At 41.8% G+C, this 21,563-nt stretch overlaps 2 protein-coding genes across 2 annotated transcripts; both read left to right on the top strand.

Annotated features, from left to right (window-relative positions):
- Window positions 1-7,876: 7,876 nt before the first annotated feature.
- On the top strand, window positions 7,877-9,194 carry LOC127988310 (uncharacterized). Its single transcript, XM_052590981.1, has 2 exons — window positions 7,877-9,009; window positions 9,103-9,194. Exons 1-2 carry the CDS (start codon window positions 8,205-8,207, stop codon window positions 9,192-9,194), a joined length of 897 nt encoding a protein of 298 aa, XP_052446941.1. The 5' UTR covers window positions 7,877-8,204.
- Window positions 9,195-9,952: 758 nt separating this feature from the next.
- LOC127987840 (uncharacterized) lies at window positions 9,953-14,031 on the top strand. Its single transcript, XM_052590198.1, has 6 exons — window positions 9,953-10,478; window positions 10,576-10,903; window positions 11,007-11,808; window positions 12,134-12,340; window positions 12,456-12,803; window positions 13,530-14,031. The coding sequence occupies exons 1-5, from the start codon at window positions 10,231-10,233 to the stop codon at window positions 12,557-12,559; spliced, it is 1,689 nt and encodes a 562-aa protein (XP_052446158.1). The 5' UTR covers window positions 9,953-10,230; the 3' UTR covers window positions 12,560-12,803; window positions 13,530-14,031.
- The last annotated feature ends 7,532 nt before the right edge of the window (window positions 14,032-21,563 follow it).

Here is a 21,563-nt window from a genome sequence, read left to right on the forward strand (position 1 = left end):
AGTGGCTGGGGCTCAGGGGAGAGTCGTAGACAGCAGAAGGGGGCACTTAACACACTGTGCCACCGCTAACATGTACAAAGATCAGACACAACTTCAAAAGTGAGTCCATCTAGGATCTCAAGCCCACACAGATGCAACCACACACAGCGAAACACTTTGTGTCCTGAGAGCTTTCTTATTTTTTAAAGTAGGTTTGTGTGAAGATACATCACATATAGGGGAAGTTGTGGCCTAGTGGTTTGAGAGTTTGATTCCTAACCCTAAGGTTGTGAGTTCAAGTCTCGGGCTGGCAATTCCATGACTGGAATGTCATCCTATTAAAAAAGCCCTAAGGGCATTTAATTTTAGTAAAGAAAAAATATATAGATGTGAATCATTACCCTATTTTTTATTTAAATTGGATGAGTGATAAATTTTTTTCAGAATTTATTATGTATTTTAAGTTTGGAAGTGTAATTTCTTGACCTTTTTTGTTAAGAAACTGTGTTTAATATATATATATATATATATATAGTTTGCATATAGTTTGTAAATTTTTTAAATATATTTTTGGCTAGAAAAAGCAAACAATGAAGTCTCCGTTAACAGTAAATTGATGTAAATGAGTAAATGAAGTTGGTTTCACTAGATGAATGTGATTGGCACTGAAGGGCAAGTCTAAACTAATGTAAACACTAAATACATCAGCCTGCAAAGCATTTTTTTGAACACTAGGGGTAGCCGTATACTCATTGTTGAGTCTTGGGTTTGTTTTCAGCATAGTCTTAAATACATTGACCAAATGCTTTTTTCCGAATGCAGGTTAATGCTACGATAAATTACTTCTTTTGGCGTCTGTAGTTTTATTAATGTTGCTCAATGTTGAACACAGACAGGTTTAATGACTTCAGCCTTTCCAAATGTTTCATAAGTCTAGGGGTACTTTGAGGTGCTGTTAATTCATTTATTTAATGTGGCTATCCAGAAGCTTACTTTAATGGGTAATCGCATAAAAGCTATGTGGGCGGTAATCACTTTAGCAGAAATGTCCAGCTAAGCAAACAATTGCTGGAATTACGCCCACGTAAACTGTTGCTATATTTGTCTTTTGGATGTGGATCAGACACGTGGGTGCTGATAGATCTGCTGACACCAGTCCGTCATTTCTGACTGTGATGAAAAGGAGTTTAAGACATGAGTGTCAGGGTTCTGTCACTTCAGTCTAGTGGTTTTCATGTTTTGTGACAGAGCCCTGATACTCTCCTCCTGTCATTGTTTTCATGTGAGTGCGCGGCTTCGAGACCGCTCGAGCTGTGCGCTCTTGTCTGCGTGTCCTGTTTCATGTTGGAGCGTGGTGTTCGGATCCCGGCACTCATGTCTTGCTGAGTTTCGGTTTCGTGTCGGGGACCGAGCACTCGCGCTCCATGTTCTGTTTTATTGTGGCATTGTTGCACACAGCTCGAGTTATCGGCTGTGTGCTTGTTATATTTTGTCTTGTGCTGTCGCACGCAGCTTAGTTTTTACTGGCTGCGTGCTGTCTTGTGTGAACACGCGGGTTATGAGCTTGCTCATTAGCTGCGTGTTTGTGTCCGATTCGAGCACATGGCTTGCGATTGGTTTGCTGGCCACGTGCTTGTGTTTTTTGTTTTGTGTGAGCACATGGCTTTTGTCTTCGTTCCTATGTGCCATGTGCTCTCGTCAATTGTCTTGACCCCTCCCATCTTGTTACCTGATTATTGATATAATTTTCCCCACATGTGTTCCCTCGTTAACCTCCTCATTAGCTCCCTATTTATTGCCCTTGTGTTTGCAGTCTGGTTGCGAGTTCGTCGTCGAATCTTTGTCTGTGTATGCCTTGCCTTGCCTTGCCTTGCCTTGCCTTGCCTTGCCCAGTCAAGTTAGTCTGTTTTCCCCCACGGGGTAGTTTTTGTTTGTTTGTTTGTTTGTTTTATTTTTATTGCTATTAAAGAGCCCTTCTCTCTGCATCTTTGAGTCCTCGCCTCATCCCTCTACCCAAAACCCTGACAGTACGAACTCGCCAGTATGAGGACTCAGCGGAAGAAGGGTTTGCACTGTCCACCAGCCTCCACTCTCTCCAGCCCCCACTATCAGCGCATGCTCCAGTTCAAGACTTTGATCTCTCTCCATCAACAAGGGACTGGTGTGAGGGATTTTGCCCTGGAGTTCAGTGGGACTGCAGAGGGATTGGAGGTCAATGATGCGGCCCTCAAGGACCTCTTCAATTACGCCCTTGATGAGCCTCTCAGCTGGTGGAGTATGAGGGGGCTGGACCACCTGTCGTTTGGGGAATTTGTGGAGTTCTTGGCACGTTCCCCAGCTAAGGAGGCTGCAGCGCCCCCAGAGGAGCCTGTTGAGGCTGCAGCGCCCCCAGAGGAGCCTGTTGAGGCTGCAGCGCCCCCAGAGGAGCCTGTTGAGGCTGCAGCGCCCCCAGAGGAGCCTGTTGAGGCTGCAGCGCCCCCAGAGGAGCCTGATGAGGCTGCCGCGCCCCCAGTAGTGGCCGACGACATTTCAGTGCCCCAGTCTCGGAGACGGAGGAGAAGGAAAAGGAGAAAGACTTCCCCCATCCCACATGGCCTGGAGGCCATTCAGGAGCCCACTGCTGGCCTGGAGGCCATCCCAGTCATGCCCAAGCTCCTTGCCCTGCCGGCGCCGCCCAAGCTCCTTGCCCTGCCGGCGCCGCCCAAGCTCCTTGCCCTGCCGGCGCCGCCCAAGCTCCTTGCCCTGCCGGCGCCTCCCAGTCTCCCTGCCCTGCCGGCGCCGCCCAGTCTCCCTGCCCTGCCGGCGCCGCCCAGTCTCCCTGCCCTGCCGGCGCCGCCCAGTCTCCCTGCCCTGCCGGCGCCGCCCAGTCTCCCTGCCCTGCCGGCGCCGCCCAGTCTCCCTGCCCTGCCGGCGCCGCCCAGTCTCCTTGCCCTGATGCCGGCTCTGTTTAAGCTCCTTGCCCTGATGCCGGCTCTGTCTAAGCTCCCTGCCCTGATGCCAGCTCTACCCCTGAGGAGTGCCTTGCCGGCTTTGCCCTCCCTATCCGTCGGGGTCCCTGTTTGGCTGGAGGCCTCCTGGTCTCTCCGTCTGGTTCCACCCTGGTGGTCTGCCGGGGTTCCTGTTTGGCCGGATCCTTGCTGGTTCGTCCCTCCGGCTCCGCCCTGGTGGTCTGCCGGGGTTCCTGTTTGGCCGGATCCTCGCTGGTCCGTCCCTCCGGCTCCGCCCTGGTGGTGTGCCGGGGTTCCTGTTTGGCCGGATCCTCACTGGTTCGTCCCTCCGGCTCCGCCCTGGTGGTCTGCCGGGGTTCCTGTTTGGCCGGATCCTCGCTGGTTCGTCCCTCCGGCTCCTCCCTGGTGGTCTGTCGGGGGTTCTGTTAGGCCAGATCCTCACTGGCTCATCTTTCCGGCTCCACCCTGGTCCACTGCTGGGACTCCTGGACTGCCTGAGCCTCCTTGGCTCAGCCCTCCCGCCCTTCCCTGGTCCCTTTAATAACTGCTTGGGTTTTCATATTGCTTGACTGGGCTCCCTTCCCTCCCTCCCTCCCCTCCCTCCCGTATTTTGTCTGTATTTTGATTTCCATGTCTTGTGTTCTGTTGTGTACCGGGTTTGTGTTGCCATGCCTGTGCTGTCTCGTGCCTGTCTTGTTTTTGGGTGTTCTTCGTTAGGGACGCCAGGTGGCGTCCCTTTTGAGGGGGGCTAGTGTCAGGGTTCTGTCACTTCAGTCTAGTGGTTTTCATGTTTTGTGACAGAGCCCTGATACTCTCCTCCTGTCATTGTTTTCATGTGAGTGCGCGGCTTCGAGACCGCTCGAGCTGTGCGCTCTTGTCTGCGTGTCCTGTTTCATGTTGGAGCGTGGTGTTCGGATCCCGGCACTCATGTCTTGCTGAGTTTCGGTTTCGTGTCGGGGACCGAGCACTCGCGCTCCATGTTCTGTTTTATTGTGGCATTGTTGCACACAGCTCGAGTTATCGGCTGTGTGCTTGTTATATTTTGTCTTGTGCTGTCGCACGCAGCTTAGTTTTTACTGGCTGCGTGCTGTCTTGTGTGAACACGCGGGTTATGAGCTTGCTCATTAGCTGCGTGTTTGTGTCCGATTCGAGCACATGGCTTGCGATTGGTTTGCTGGCCATGTGCTTGTGTTTTTTGTTTTGTGTGAGCACATGGCTTTTGTCTTCGTTCCTATGTGCCATGTGCTCTCGTCAATTGTCTTGACCCCTCCCATCTTGTTACCTGATTATTGATATAATTTTCCCCACATGTGTTCCCTCGTTAACCTCCTCATTAGCTCCCTATTTATTGCCCTTGTGTTTGCAGTCTGGTTGCGAGTTCGTCGTCGAATCTTTGTCTGTGTATGCCTTGCCTTGCCTTGCCTTGCCTTGCCTTGCCTTGCCTTGCCTTGCCTTGCCTTGCCCAGTCAAGTTAGTCTGTTTTCCCCCACGGGGTAGTTTTTGTTTGTTTGTTTGTTTGTTTTATTTTTATTGCTATTAAAGAGCCCTTCTCTCTGCATCTTTGAGTCCTCGCCTCATCCCTCTACCCAAAACCCTGACAATGAAGGTGTTAGGATATCAAATGCCAGACTGTCAAAACCACAATTTATAATGGATGGAAAGGCATCTCGCAAGATGAAGAAAACAAATGTTGTGCTTTGTGCTATGATAAGATGATGTTGCTCCATTTTAAGTATACACAAAACTAGATGTAAAAAAAAAAGTGCAGTGACATAAAATAAACTTGTATTCAATGCACAATCTGTGAAAACATGTCTTCATATCTTAATATAATCTTTGCAGTGTTGCTTTCTGAGAAAATGTAATCCTGTTTCAAGGATTTTTCTATATTTAACTGGAAAACATGCCAAAAGAAACTCAATAAAACTCGTTAGGAAGGGATTTATTTTTCATCTGGTAGGAAAACTGAGATTTCAGTTGAGTTGAGATTTCACCTGGAGTGACAGAAAACTTTCCTCTAACAGTGGAACAAACGGTTACACTCACACGATCCCAGTGTCAAATTTCTGACTGCAAACAACTTTTGAAATGTAATCACTGGCTCTTGCATTAAAGGGATAGTTCTGAAAATTCTGTCATTACTCACCCTTATATCATTCCAAACCAGACCGTCGTTCATCTTTGGAGCACAAACTTTCTGACGCTGCCTAAGACCCAGAAAGGTAGTAAGAACATTGTTAATATAGTCCATGTGACATCAGTGGTTCAACCGTAATTTATAAAGCTACAGGAATACTTTTTGTGAACAAAGAAAACAAGAAAATGTGTATGGTGCTGCTGACACAGGAGCGGACATTCTTGCATTGAACCTTGTTTACTAGCAGAGGAAGATGCATGCTGTACATAAAACAGTTTCTATAAACATGTCTTAAGACTTCGATAGAGAGGAGGATAAGCTTTATTAGAACCAGAATATAAAGATGAAAGCTCTCAGATTTCATAAAAAATATCTTAATTTGTGTTCTTGAGATGGATGAAAGTCTTACTGATTTGAAAGTGACATGACATTCAGCCAAGTATGGTGACCAATACTCAGAATTCGTGCTCTGCATTTATCCCACCCAAAGTGCATGCACACACACAAGCACACACAGAGCAGTGGGCAGCCATTTATGCTGCGGCACCCAGGGAGCAGTTGGGGGTTCAGTGCCTTGCTTAAGGGCACCTAAGTCGTGGTATTGAAGGTGGAGAGAGAACTGTACATGTACTCCCCCCATCCACAATTCCTGCCGGCCCGGGACTCGAACTCACAACCCTTCAATTGCAAGTCCAACTCTCTAACCATTATGCCACGACTTCCTTTGGAAGAAGTTCCTTTGGCTCCTTTATATATATATTTACCTAACACGACTTCCCCTGGGAATCAAACCCACAACCTTTTCTCTTGAATAACTGACTGGTCTCATAGGTAATAAAATATCATCCTACAAGATCTTCAACTGGATACGCTGTATGTACATGATCAAGTCAGCAGGGTTGAGTTCTACAACTACTAACCTTAAAAGCAAACCTTGCTCAGCAGCTTTTTCATACTGATGAGGAGCAATGTACAGCATTTCTGCTTGTACACACAAACAGTGCTCTGTGTTAGTTCCAGTGGAATTACTACAGAAATCTGTCAAGCTAGCCTAGTGGATAATTTCAATTCAGTGTTGACATAGTGGAGGTCATGTATTATATGAGATATTTCAGTATAGTTGAGACTAGGGGTAATTAGTGCCTTTCTCCTCCAGGTTTGGTTTATTTTTAAAAGTCAGTTATAAATAATCTATTGAACATATTGAGAATTATTTCTACGGTTCATTGAACACATACATACAACAATAGTTGTCACAATGAACTGAAACGGCCATTAAACAGCCTTTGGTTACTGAAAGAAACTGTAAAAATGCTGAATTTATCATGCAAAAATGAATAAATCATTGCTTTGGCCAACAATGTAATGCATAACACCTCAAAATATCTGTCAAAGGATCCAAATACTGTAATAAAATGTACTAAATAAGTATTAATAAAGGAGAAATTAAGAATGGGAAAACTAAATATTACACATATTATTGTAATCAATTGCAATAATGTGTAAAATTGCTTAAACAAATATCTAAAACCATATGAAGAGTTTATTTTTCAAAAACTGATAACAAGAATGGTTTATTTTAGTCAAACTGCAGGTGTTTTTTTATTATTATTGTTAAAAAATAATAACTAAAGATATACAGCTAACTAACACGTTAAAAACATGATAACACAATAATAAACATGATTTACGAAAATTTATAAAAACGGAGTCCTGTTTTTGCAAATAAACTCTTTATATAGCCTACAGGCTAACGTTAGCGCATTAGTTATGGATACTTAGTCTAGCATACTAAATGGCTTCTTGCATAAATAAATTAGCAAAATCTAGTCATTTTAGTCTCAGTATCTTATAAATACTCACCAGCAGTCACTGCGCGCTGAATTTAAATGTAGTTATAACTTTTAGAGCAGGAAAAAAGGGGGGAAAAGCTTTGGAGAATGCGGGCATCGATCCCGCTACCTCTCGCTTGCGCCTACTGCTTTCCACCGACTGAGCCGAAGTAAGCCCAAAGTAAGCCCACATGAACCAATCGCGTTTCGCCTATGGCTTACTTTTGACAAATCGCGTTTCGCCTGTGGCTTACTTTTGACAAATTGCGTTTCGCCTGTGGCTTACTTTTGATCAATCGAGTTTCTCTTCCGGGGCTTACTTTCCTCCAATCGCGTTTCTCTCCCGTGGCCTCCTTTTGACCAATCGCCGGTCGTTGTCATTGTCATCTTTGTTAAAGGTAAGGCTATTACTTCATTCATTGAAAACTGGTCATTATTGGTTAATATACAGTGTGTATTTTTTGAAAACGAATCGTGTCAGTATAGCTAGCTAGCATACAGTTCATGCTTTCTTCAGTACCTGTGAACCTGTAACTTTTCACATGATAAATGATCAGATAAGTTAAAGTTATCGACCGTCAGCTAATTAAGCTATGCTACTGTCAACAATGATGTGTGTATTGTCTAAGAAGTCATGGTTTCTGGGTCCTATGAATGAAAATAACGATTAAACTATTTACATTTATATTTGGTTATAACACATAATAACACACACACATTTTGATTGTAAAAATCATTACCAAATTGTTGTGGAGATATGGACCAATTTCTTTACCAAGAAATAAATTTATATTTTCTAAAATAATATAATAATGACTTTTTTATAAATAAAACATTGAGAGTCTTAACTAAAAACAAACAAAAAAGGCCAAATGTATCCATATGAGCAAAAGTATATAGGAATAGTGCTCATTTTAATTTGGGTAGACCAGAAAGTTAAAAACACTGAAAAAGATTTTAAGAGGTTAAAGCACCTGGTGTAACCCTGGGGTAAGATGACCACTTTTGAAGTATTATATATTTAATGTAATATTTTATAGCCTGGTGTGTGTAGTCATGGTTTAAGATGAAAGCATTGGAAATAAAAGGAAATTTCAGACTTCATACTGACATTACATATTTTATATGTCAGGGATTCCTGTCCTTTGTAGAAAACTCATCTTCAGGACAGTTTATGTCATGGCCAAGTTTATTACCACAGTAATATAGTTTATGCGTAGCTTGTTAAATTATTGTTACACACTTAACATACAGGTGTCTTTCAGATTGCAAAAGATAGTAGTCTTTTTCTGATTTTCATTTCAGAAAATGTATGCATATCCCTCTTTTCAACGCCAATCGGCAACATCAAGCCGACTCCTCATGGCGCCTTCGGCGGAGGCGAAGCGCCTTGAAAATTTGGAGTCTGGAAGGGCCAAACCTAAGGAGGAGGTGCTGTCAGAGGCCAGTACTTTTGACAGCACGAACGGTGGAGACCCCAGTGACCAGTTTTTAGTACTGGCTCACTGCAAACTTCAATTTGGGAAGTACCAGGGCCAGAGATTTAGATGGCTCCTGGAAAACTCTCTGGGGTATGCCGTGTATTTGGTGCTCAGCATTTCCACTGAGACAGCGCAGACAACACCCCTGTCACAAAATAAACAACTGTTCCTACAGTACACTTCTCAAATTAGAGAGATGGCAGAAGAAGTGGAAAAGTATCAGAGGAAGCAGGAAATGCAGGCAGAAGCCCGGGCAACTGGAGACCAGGGCTGCTTGATGGTGGAGTTTGGTGACTTCCAGGGCCGCTCCATGAAAGATGTTTATGAGGACCAGAGCAAGGAGGCTCAAGCCCTCATCAGGTACCTCATTAAGGCAGATGCCAGGCCCAAAACCAACATGGCCATTTTCAAGACATATGTCCTGAAAAGACGGGCTTCTGCTGTGGTCACCAGCGTACGTCAGCCTGCACCTCACGCTGCAACCTCCAGTGCTTCTGCAACCACTGCACCTCCACCTGCACCTATCCAAACTGGTGTACAGAAGACCGCAACTGTGAAAGCGCTGTTGGCGCGTGGCAAAAATTTGTCTCCTTCACAGCTGGCGAAAAAACTCACGTCACCAGTTAAACCCTGTGAGTAGGAGTGTGACTATAGAATTTTACCTACAGCATTTCTTCATATATTAATTTATCATTATGGCAAACTTGTCAACTTGCTGTTTCCAGATCCATTATTGCAGTCCACTTTACCTCCTCCAGCAGCAGAACCCCCAGCCAAACATTTGACCCCGATACAGCTTTTCGCTACTGGTAAGTAAGCACCATCTTACATATGTTTGTCTCTGTGTATTGTTCACAATGATAGTTTTAACCTTTGTGCTCCAGGCAAGTCCGTTCCCACTGCTGAAGATGACGATGAGGAGCTGGTATTTGCTGCATCACAATGTGAAGCACAGCTAAATACAGGTGTGGCATATGACACAAATGCAAATATTACAAGAATGTTTTGTAAAAACACAATGAGAAGCATTATTTCTTGGGGGAAAATAATCAACATTTTAAAATATTTTTTGTTTACAATACAGAATTATGTCATGTCATGCCTCAAGCGGGATGCTTTCTTGAGTGCACTTCTTCAAAACCGTAAGGATGTCCAAAGGTGTCAGTGTATTTATTTGCGTTTCCGAACTTACCCGTTGTTAGATAATCACTAGATAACTTTTTCACACCGCTTGCTCTTCTCACTCACTCTTCATCTCCACCTGAGCAGACAGGATGGTGGAGATTCATTGTTCTAATGATTAGAGGAACAGTTTTTCCTTACTCTATCTGTGTGTATGCTTCATGTCCGAGGGCTTCGTTGCTTTACACTTAATTCATCACACCACATTTTCCTTCCTCCATTCCATCTGATCCTCATTCTCAGTCAGCTGCACTGATTCCATTCTCCTTAAATTAATAAAGTGTATGCTGGGTTATGTGCTTCCTTAACACTAGTACCACTTTCTTCACTCTCGTTCCTAAAAATAACATAATAATTATGAATACTTGTCCAAAAATTGTGCTTCCTCAGAGGACTGTGCTGCTCCATCTCCATCAGTGGAAACTGCCAAGGCACCAGCTCCTTCACATCACCGGCCACCAGCTGAGCTTCCAAGTCACTGGAAAGATCAACTTCCACCTTTCCAGCATGAGTGGATCCGGAACACACTGTTTAAGGCCAACCCACGAACCGGCAAGCCAGAACTAGTGTCCCAGCTGAAACTTTGGTGGTATCCTCCTCAGCCCCCTTTAATAAACACTCAGCCCCCTGCCTCACCTGACCTCTTCTTCTGTCGGCCCCTTTTCTTATGGATGCCGCTGAAGATGTGGTTATTTCCTCTCGTCTGTGTTCGCCCAGACTGTGGTAGGCACAGACTAACTGCGGCAGGAATTTACCGTACCGTGCGTAAGGTCTTGGACATCGACGGGTGGTATGACCTTGCCACTGAGTATCTGGAGTGCAAACGCTGCAAAAAGAAATATCCTGCCTGGTCCGAGGACATCCTAGGACAGCTGGATATGGGCCACCGCAGTCAGTTTCCAGCTTTGCTGACATACAGGTAATTCATAATGACAATCATTCATTATTAGGTGCTTTTATGTGGGTTATTTTTTAACAGCTAAAGCATTTGCATGATTATACTGTTGTTTCCTTAGATACTCATGTGACAACCGGGTGCTGAGGATGATGAGGGAGAGGACACTGGGCAACAGTGTGACTCAGCTTTACAGGAAGCTGATGGAACAGCACAGTGAGGCATGGACACAGCGTGTCTTGCAGTACCTGACTGCCTGTGAACCATTCACAAGGTCCTCCCTTGTGCAGCCTCCTGTGTTTGCTGATCCTCCACTTTTACCTGCTTTGCCTAAACCTAAGTGGCTGTTAGCCGTGTATGCCAGGGATGTTCTGGGGCGACTGCACGAGGTCAAGGCCAAATTAACATCTGTCTTTGGCTGTGTTCTCAAGATGGATTCGACAAAAAAGGTATCAAAGCCCTGTTTATATCCAGAAATTTGCCAGATATGGATATGGCACGGATATGGCACAGATATGGCACATTTTTTTACCCTTTTATTTTTCCCAATAGGTCACAAAGAAACTTGCCGGTGCTGCTTCAGGAACAGCTGCCTGGTGCACAAATGTCGGAAACGAACACGGCCAGGTCCTTGTCTCTGTGCTGACAGCTGCCGAGGGACATGGACTGGACTCCATGGCAGCTGGTCTGATGAAACGCTACCGAGAGGCAGGAGAGGCAGCCCCAAAAGTGATGTACGTGGACAGGGACTGCTGCAGTCAGTACGGCCAATCGCGGGTGAAGATCATGTTTTTGGAGTGGGATGAGCTTGTAGTGCGCCTCGACATCTGGCACTTCATGCGGCGATTTGCTGCAGGTGTCACGACAGAGGCTCATCCGCTCTATGGGATCTTCATGGCACGTCTGTCCACGTGCATCTTTCAGTGGGATCCAGAGGATGTGGCTGCTCTTCGCTCCGCAAAAGAGGGTGACCTGGCGGCAAAGAAGACTGGCCACATCTCAGAAAAGGCGGTCAGTGCTCGCATTACCCGGAGGGAGTTGGCACTGCACTGCCGGAGGAGGACCAGGGGGGTGGAGGAGACCACCAGATTGATTGGGTCACTGATTGATCAGTTTGACAGTGCGGATGGGAAGGACACCCTGGGAGTTCCTCTGCTGGACCACGAACGGATCCAGCAGATATGGAAGGAACAGCACAAGCACGTCCAGTGTATCCAAGACCCAGAGGACTTTCCGCTGTACATGAAGACAGGGACACTGAAGAAAGGCGGCGTGGAGCTGTGCTGCTACAGGTGTGCTCGTGGCTCTACCTCCTTGGAGTCATTCCACCTCCACCTGAACCGTTTTATTCCAGGTATTACATGCATATGGATTATTCATTTTTCTGTAGAAAATATAAGCACTGTAACTGCTTCCATCACTTTAAAGTAATGCCGCATTAATAAATGTCACACTCTACATTATACTTTTTAATGTCATAAGCATTGACAAAGCTGTCTTTACTAACAAGTCACTAGTAACACATGACTAAGTGACAATCATTTTTAATATAGTTACAAAACTCTATTAAATGTAGTATACAAATTACTTCAGAGCACCTTATGTGTAGTACATATATTGTACATATGTGACATATAAAACCCTTTTTTATATATTTTTTGATATTATTTAACTTTTAGGAACCAGTGCCAGCGATGCGCATTTTCAGGCCTATCTCCTTGAGGGCTTGATGCGTTGGAATGATGACCGAATGGAAGACGCCATAAAACGGGCGTCCTCCATTCGGACATATGGCAGTGCCATGAGCGAGGCTGTGGACCGGCTTAGCCGAACAGTCTTTGGGAAGCCCTGGGATGAGCGCTATCGCCCTCCTGGAGCATATACAGGTAAGACATTTAATTATTTCTTTTGCAATATTCTATTAAGTTATTAGAGTATTAGAGCCTCCAATGTACTTGATCAATTATTAAGAACACTTTTTTTATTATTTTATTATTGTAGGTGAATTGCTGGGAATCGAGTACCTTTACAGCCAGACTGGCAAAACACTGACTCCAGTGCTCCAGAACCCAGAGGAGGAAAAACCGGTTGGTGGAGGAGGTTGATGATCAGGACCTGCTAGATGAGGGGTTTGAGGAAGAGAGCATGGAGGACATCACAGTTCCAGTGCTGTATGAGGATGACCCCTGCCTCAGAAACACCCCCTCATCTTTGCCTCTGCCTCAGTCCCCAGCATCACTGGCTGAGCCGTCCACATCATCTGGAGGAGAGGGACAGCATCTCGCCCCTGCCTCTTCAGTGCTGTCACAGACATCTGACACTGGAAGCAGTGTCTCCGGCGAGGCTCAGGTACGACACTCTAAGGGCTTTATTTCATTTTAGTCTCGTTTTATTCCACATACACTACAAGCAAGTTTTTTTTTTTTTTTTTTTTTTACTTTATTATTATTATTATTATTATAAGGTTAAAAATAGCTTCTAGAGATTTTTGTTTAGGTTTCTTTGATGAATAGAAAGTTCAGTGTATATTGTAAGATTATAAATGTCTTTATCATCAATTTAATGCGTCCTTGCTAAATAAAAGTATTAATTTCTATAATTTAATAATAAATATATAATGATTTAAATGTTCTGACTCCACACTTTTGAAGGGTATAGTGTATAATATTAAAAAAGCTTTTTATTACAGATAAATTCTTATCTTGGATCCTTCTATTCATCAAAGAATCTTGAACAAAATGTACACAACTGTTTTAAATATTGATAATAATATCAATAAAAAAAGGTTTCTAGAACAACAAATTTCTGAAGATCATGTGACACTGAAGACTGGAGGAATGATGCTGAAAATACAGCTGTGCATCACAGGAATAAATTACACTTTAAACTATATTCAAATAGAAAGCATTTTTATTTTAAATAGTAAAATTATTTCACAATATAATGGCTTTTGCTGTATTTTGAATAAAATAAATGCAGGCTTGTTGAGCAGAATTCTTTAAAAAATGTCAAAAATATTTCTGTTCAAAGGCTTTTGACTGGAAGTGTATATTAACACTAATCTGCATTTACTAGGGAGCAGTCATTGGACCTGATGGCATCGCTGGGTGGGACAAGGTCCAGGATCTGGCTGGTTTCCTGGTGGGTCTTCGTGAGGCTCCTTACCTCACCGACCTGCAGGTTACAGAGGCCATCCAGCTGTGGACCGCTCTCCCTGATGTTGATAAACAGCGGGTCAACTATCAGCCTCGACATCAGCCTCAGCTGACACATGGGCGCTTTAAGGCACCGAAGCGGTCCGGAGTCACACCGGGTGTGGAGAGTGTGAAACGGTGTCTAATTGGACATCCTGGGGGTCCAGCACAGTGGCCCAGCACCTGCCGCTTGGTTGAGGCCACTTGTATGAAGCTGTGTGCTTTACACAAGTCACCGACCAAGAAGGCTGGAGTTTCCACCCCCAGGTGGTCTAAAATCCTTTCGGATTACCACCACATCCGAGAGCTGGTGCTTAACAATCAAAGGCTGATGGATGAAACAATGATCCAACTGTTTGAGCTGAACCAGAGGACACTCATTCAGTGGTAAGCAAGGCACATTATTTGGTTCCAGTGAACTGAATACTTCTGTACACACACACAAACACACACACACACACACACACACACACATATATATATATATATATATATATATATATATATTTTACAAGTAATTTACTTTCAGGTTTCAACGGCAGCAGAAGAATCAGGAATTGAGTGTCCTCGTCCAGGGACTGACTCCATCTGACCCAATAGATGTGGCTGATGTGCAGCTTCCTCTGCCGAGGGAAAAATTGGATGACGTGCCATCAACATCAGGCCCAAAACATCAATTTATCCTTCCGCCAAATCGAGAAGGACAGGCTCCAATTCTGCGACCGGGTCGCCGGCCCGCTGCTGCCAAAAGGGAGTGCCCTATCGCACCCGTCCCCACAGCAGCAGGAGTTGTGCAGCCCATTTCAGCACCTGGGTCACTGTTAGGCACGCTAGTGCTTAACCCAGACATGACTGTGTCAATAGTGATTCCATCTGCTGGTGCTTTGACATCCGGTCCAGGCCCAGCTCCGCCTGCTCCAGTGCCTGCTCCAGTGCCTGCTCCAGTGTCTGCTCCAGTGTCTGCTCCAGTGCCTGCTCCAGTGCCTGCTCCAGTGCCTGCTCCAGTGCCTGCTCCAGTGCCTGCTCCAGCCCCTGCTCCAGTGCCTGCTGCTCCTGTGTCCCGTTACACCCAGAGGAACAGGCGCCGGCGGGCCCTGGAGACGGAAAGCGGAGTCCATAAGAGGAAGTATGTGCGAGGGGTTACTTTTAACACATGCAGCAAATGTGGGCAGCCCAAAACTAAAGAGTTTGGTCATAGCCGATATGGGAATGCCACATTTTGCTCACGCTCCTCTAATGGAAAAACTTTAGATGATTGGTTGGCAGAACAGCGGCAGGCAAAATAAATGACAAACTCCGCCTCCATTGTAAATAATGTGTATATTTTGTATATATTATATGGGCCCACTCTTTTCATATATATTTTTTAATATAAGTAGTACATAATATCTTTCCTGTATATATAAATATTGTTTATATTATATGGGCCCACTCTTTTCATATTTTTTTTTATATTGTGTGTATGTATGTGTGTGTGTTCATTTTAATAAAACATTTTGTATATATTACTTGGGCCCACTCTTTCGTATTGTGCTTTTTTTATTCTGTGTATGTACAGTATGTGTTTGTACTAATTTTAATAGAACATTTTTTTGATAAGATAAAAAAAATCTGCTAAATCATATCAATCAAATCATATCCACACACACACAAAACGTATTTGAAGAAACGTTTTTTATTAATTTTATTTAAACACAAACATTTAAATAATACACACACACAAATCTATGTAATATAAAATCAATCAATTGTGTCATAGATAACAAAATAAAAGTCTCGGTTTATTGCATGCTTAAAAATACACGTCGAGGACATATGACGTCACGGCTCATCCGAGAGAGCACGGGTTCGAATCCAGGCCGCGGAGGGTAGAGTTGTCTCACATGTAATAAAAACTCTTCAAAACGAAGAGAAATATACCCCGAGTATTGCAGCAGGGGAAATCTTTCGGCGTTTTCACGTGTTCTGCGTCTTTTTCGCTTGCGGGCGGGGCTCAAAGATTGGACCCCTTCCTTTGCGCAGCGAGCGCTCTACCATCTGAGCTAATTCCCCTATGTAGTGTACTTCAACTAGTGTGCAAAAATCTAACATAAAGCGCTCTTTTAAAGAATATACACCGCATTTATTACAAGATACGATATAATTATCATAATTTCACGATACAATGCACTCTATTTATCAGCTATCCAGTTTCAAAACCTACTTGCCAGCTCACACAATTAATGGGAAAGGGTCTGAAGTTTTTAGAAATAAGCTAACGTTTAAATATTCACGACAACGTTACTAAAATAAACTACCGAGTAAATTTAGAGATATTGAGTTTGCGAATAATAACGAACAATCTGCAACATACACAACCGTAAACAAAGTTAGCAACCCTCTTTATCAGCCTAACACACTAAGCTAGCTTTCCTTCAGTCGTAGTGTAAATGAGGGTATTCCAGCGCTGACACCGTCAGCTTCAGTGTGATGAGACGAGCAGTAGTAACTTCATAACGACAGAAAACGCGTCCTGTCGGGATGTTCGTGAGTTCAGACTGCATGTGTGTGGGGTTTACTTTATACAGTCTCTGGGTTTACTACAGTAAACCTGATCATGCGCAGTACTTTGCGGTAGGGGGTGCTCAAAGATGCTGTAAGAGGAGTTGAGGACGATGACGATGATTATGTATGAATCCGGTGTAGTCTAGTTTGTTTTTATATATATATATATATATATATATATATATTTTTTTTTTTGTAGTGGGTATACTACTCTGTTACTTCCTCCCGGCCTCATACTACACGCCATAAGCACCATCACACTCAATAATGCATATAATATACATCTATGAGAGCATTCTGAAAGACTCCTTATGTGATATCAACATGCCAATTTATTATAAGCAACAGAAGACTATAACAGCTACTGACATTTACAGCTGGGGAGACTGGACTGATTTCTTACTGTTTAGTGTTAATCATTTAACTCATAGCTACATATATCTTAAGAATATGATCCCTGGAGAATAGGTTTTATCAGCTGGCAATTCTAAATACACATTTAAGAGTGTCTGTTTTAAATACCCTAGCCTGATTTGTTTAGTGCACAAGTTTCATCAGGAGTTCTCATCTCTCTCATCACCTGAAACAAAAAGATTTAAACATTGTATTTCGGTTTGACTTATGTGTGTTATCTCTCCCCTTCTCTCGCATTCACTTATCCACCACGTTACTTAAGTTATAAGATAGTTATGTTGGCTTGAAAAATATTGTTAAACTATTTAAACTTATTATCATTCTCCTGAGACCAATAGTTTCGGGCAACTGTACTGTATTTCCCCCTAGGGCTTTAATGCTACAGGCACCAAACTCATCAGAGACCTTAGACCTTATCTGTAGTTTGTTTCTATATCTTTCCTAACTGATGAGACTAGAGTTTTCTAGAAATAATATAAAAAAATAAAAGATTTCCCTTAGATTGCATTGGCTGAGCAAAAATGCTGTCCACTAGAGGGAGCCACGGGGTTAGAAATCTTTCAACTCACCTCATTTAAATTCGTTTTTACATACTTAAATGCACAAATAATTGCATATTTTTCCTTTATGCAAAAAAAAGGAATAAAAGACAGTTCCACAAAGAAAATATAAGAAAATAACATTAAATACTAACAGATCTCTCCCTATATTAAGATTGAGCAAAAATGCATGCAATAACACTTATTTTTAACATTTGTACTCTCCTTTAACATTCAGAAGCAAAGCATGCTGGGAACTAGAAATCTGCTTTAACTCATTCAGTGAATGTGTGTACATATATTCACTTTTATATGAGAACATATATGAGCAATAAAGGATCAAACATTATGAATATTCAATTCATCTTTGTCCTCACTTCAAAATATATTTTTATGTATCAACATATAGCCTTGTATTGTCATTGAATATATTGCTCTCACTAGTTTCCAATATATGGAAATGTATTCTGTAATATTAATTAAAACCCTGAAACAAGAGGAACAGCTGAAGTAATATGGTCTTTCTTTCTTTCTTTCTTTCTTTCTTTCTTTCTTTCTTTCTTTCTTTTGTACCCGCAAAGTCTGTATAAGGGCCATGTTTTTTGGGATATTTACCATGTGGCATTCTTTAAAGTACCGTGAAGTAGTCCAACATATATAGAGTAGTTCAGTGTTAATGTACATTTTGACAGTCAGAGACCACTTTACCCATGAGAGTGATCTTCAGTGTATAACCCCACTTTGCAAGTTCAGTGTCAGTCCACCAGAGGTATTGAAAGAAAATCTCTTACGGACTGCTACTCGAGTAGGATTGAAAAGCAGTATGCAACATCTGATAGTTGTTCAACTTCGGATGGAATACCGGTTCTTTCGCTGTCTCTGGCTGAATTAATGATGGGACATGTTTGGTAAACCTTCTTTCAAAAGAAAAGATGGTGTGGTAACAAACATTCAGTGTGGATATCCAGCAATGCTTCAGGTGCCTTTGAACAGCCTTCAGACGAAAACAAAGGATTCTGTGGGATATAAAAGAAAAGGTGAAGGATTAAAGCATTTCTAATGTCTTTTTTTAATGCTGTAGTTATTAATTTTTCTTTGCTGGTTTTCTTACCAGATGCTTATTTAGCGCAACAGCTAAACTACTCAGCAAGAGAGCCACATCTGAATCACAGTTGGCACTCTTAAAAGGATATTCATGCAATATGCAGATTTTAGACTGATGTGACGTGTCAGTCCACTCAAATGAGAGGGACACAGCACAAAGAATGCTAAAAGATTTGGCTATTTTTTAAATGAAAATTACCCTATTTGCATATCAACTGCATGAAAAAGGAACCAACAAAACTTTTTGCACTTTTCCACAGTCCCATAAAGTTAATTTTCACCCAAACCTTATTTGGCAAAGTCTCACAAACTTTAAAAAGACTGTTAAAAAACAAGGTAAATAAACATAAATAGGGCTCCACTATACCTACTTTTCGATATTAACTTGTAGTACCAAAGTACCAGAAAAGGGTTCTTCGGCTTCTTCGGTAACAATTGCAGAACCCTTTTTTAGTGCTAAAATATAACTTTTTTTAATAGGGTTTCATATAGAACCATGCTTTGAAAATGCTATATAGGACCTTAATGGTGTTATAAATATCATTATATGTTAATATCATTATTAGTATTATTTGTGTATTTTATTTACCCCTCTATCTGCCCGGTCTTATATTATCTCCTTATAATATCTTATAATAATATATCATGAAGTGTCTATTAGGGTTTCACATAAAATCAACAAAAACAGCAATGTGTCAAGTGTCAAGTACTTTTTTATGACATGAAATTGTAGCAAAAATGAGTAACAGTTATTAGCAAAATACATTGATGAACGGCAATGGACAGAGAACATGAATCAATACATAAAGAAGTAAAACAAAACAGAACGTAAAACAGTGTATTGATGACCAAGCTCCAGTGAAATATCTTCACAATCCTCTATGATGCCTTTAAGTTCATCATTATGTGTGTTTTTGGTGGGATTGAAAGGCAGTTTCTTTCAGATGATGAGGTCGTAGTGACAGCATCTGAAATGCACAATTAAGTTTAGATATACAGTGTGTCTCCTTTCATTTGTTCATGCGAAAACAATTGTTTATGAAGCTAAAAATTATTTGCGAGCACTACACAATGTCAAAAGGAAAAAGTACAAAATATCTAACAAAATAGACAATAAATTCAATATCGTTGTAACCTACGCAGTGTAGAAGACGAGAGTATCCTTAACCAGGGTTAACCTTAAGTGTGACCAGAGCTGGTCACACTTAAGTGTTTTCTTAGACTAAAAAGAAACCAATTAGCATCTGAAAGTTATAATTGATAGACATTTTAAGCAGCATGTTGTGTGAATTAAATATGTTTTTATTGACATGCAAAATTGCCAGTGGTCTTTACAAAAGTTATTAGCTGAATACATTAATGAATGACAATTGACAAAGAACATGAATCAATACATAAAGAAGTAAAACACAAAATAAGAGCAAAAAAAAAGATGTGATGAAGACCAACTTTCAGTGAAACAATAACAATCCAATCAATATGATGCCTTAAAGTCCATTATTTTGGTGTGATTAAGTAGCGATTTTTCTTTGCAGATGATGAGGTTGTAGGATGTGGTACATCTGAAACACACAGTTGAGTTTAGAATTACAGTGTCCATGTTTTTATGTAAAAACCATTATGTTTATGAAGACCAAAAGCAAAACTGCAGAGTATGTGAGCCCTTCACAATCTTTAAGGAAAAAAGATATATGAAGTCATGGGATCGTTTAAAATTATTTATTTATTTTTTTTTTTTTTTTTTTGTGACTGGGTGTGAATTATAAATTCATGGTCTCAGGATGAATGACAGCTTTGAGAGCTTCTTCTTCTTCTTCATGTATTTATAATGGCGGGTGGCAACTAACATTGCCACCTACTGTGCTGGAGTGTGGACCAGAAATGTATACTTAACAGAGAGGGAACCGTGACAGAAATTATACCATACATGTAACAGGCAAATATAAGCACAGTCACAGGTATTTATTGCAAAAACTGACAATAAAAAAGCAGTATAAAAGCATTTCAAATAAGTTGTGTTGCAGTCAAAGTCTTCTGAAGCCATATAATATCTTTATGCAAAGAAAAGAGTAAAACATTAGGTTTTAAAAATTATCCCACTTTGTAATGCACTCACATCTCATTCAAAAAGATACTCCCGTAGCATGAAATAATCTGTTATAAGACACACAAGAGGCAATAGAAAAAGGCTTAATCTGGCGGAATTTTTTAATTTGCACACAGACTGAGCTTTACGGCGGACGGAGGCGACGATCGCGTCAATTCCTCTCACAAATCAATTGTTTTGCCTCGGAAGATTTGGAATATTAATACTTTTTGAATAAATTGTGTCTGTAGTTTTTTTTCCTCATCATGACGTATATTTGGACTGATGCGACTTATACTCAGGTGCGACTTATAGTCCGAAAAATACGGTAATACAAATAAAACGGTTAACATAGAAAAAGATCACCCCCCAAAATATATGCAATAATGGCGATATTATTACCCAATATATAATTTCATAATTACAATAAAATTCCCAGTGCCTTTCGCGTTGGCATATTGACGCCAAGGGATTTAAAGCAATGGAGGACTCGCATGTCGAAAAATGACACTAAAGGGGTAACCTGTGTGTCAAAAAGTGACGCCAAAGGGTCCTGAACAAGTTGGGAGTGAGAATGTGTTGGCGTATGTGCTTCCATTTTTTCACAATTTTAGGTGTTTGTAAAATTGTATTTTGTTCTTTGAAACCATAACCTTTATGTCTGCTGTGGGTCTTTCAGACAACAATATTGATTTGTGCCTTATAAATCTCAGTTGGAGTATTATCATTTTATATTGGTTTGCAGTGTAAACACATGCGTGAGTGTGGATGTCGAATGACGTGGTGTGTCTAACGATCTTTTTCATCCCTTTGCAAGTCCACGTTTCTCCCCTCGACAACATCTGTCAGATTAACATAAGCTCTCGCTCCCAGAACGTCATCTAGGTTGAAGAAGGGGCATGAATCTTTAATTTCACCGTGCTCACAGCTTTGTTGCATTTTCTTCTACTGTAACTTCTTAACGTTTGCATGGCACTGCAGCTTTCATGTTTTAAAAATTCTAAAGATTAACTTTTGTATGTGCTGAGGGCAGTTATTGTTTAATGTATTCTTTTTTTCAGATAAAAAAGAATGCCAGAGTCTCCTCCAGAGACCATCCAGACAGTAAGGGGTTTCTTAGGGTTTTTTCCCCACAAACAAGATTGCAGCTATGGATGGCGAGTCTGAGGTACTTCTATCATGCAGCGGACTGTTAAGTCTTTGCTTTTACATTCCAGAAATCAATAGA

This window comes from Carassius gibelio, chromosome B22 (genome assembly GCF_023724105.1).
Source record: "Carassius gibelio isolate Cgi1373 ecotype wild population from Czech Republic chromosome B22, carGib1.2-hapl.c, whole genome shotgun sequence".
In the NCBI taxonomy this organism is placed as follows: domain Eukaryota; kingdom Metazoa; phylum Chordata; class Actinopteri; order Cypriniformes; family Cyprinidae; genus Carassius; species Carassius gibelio.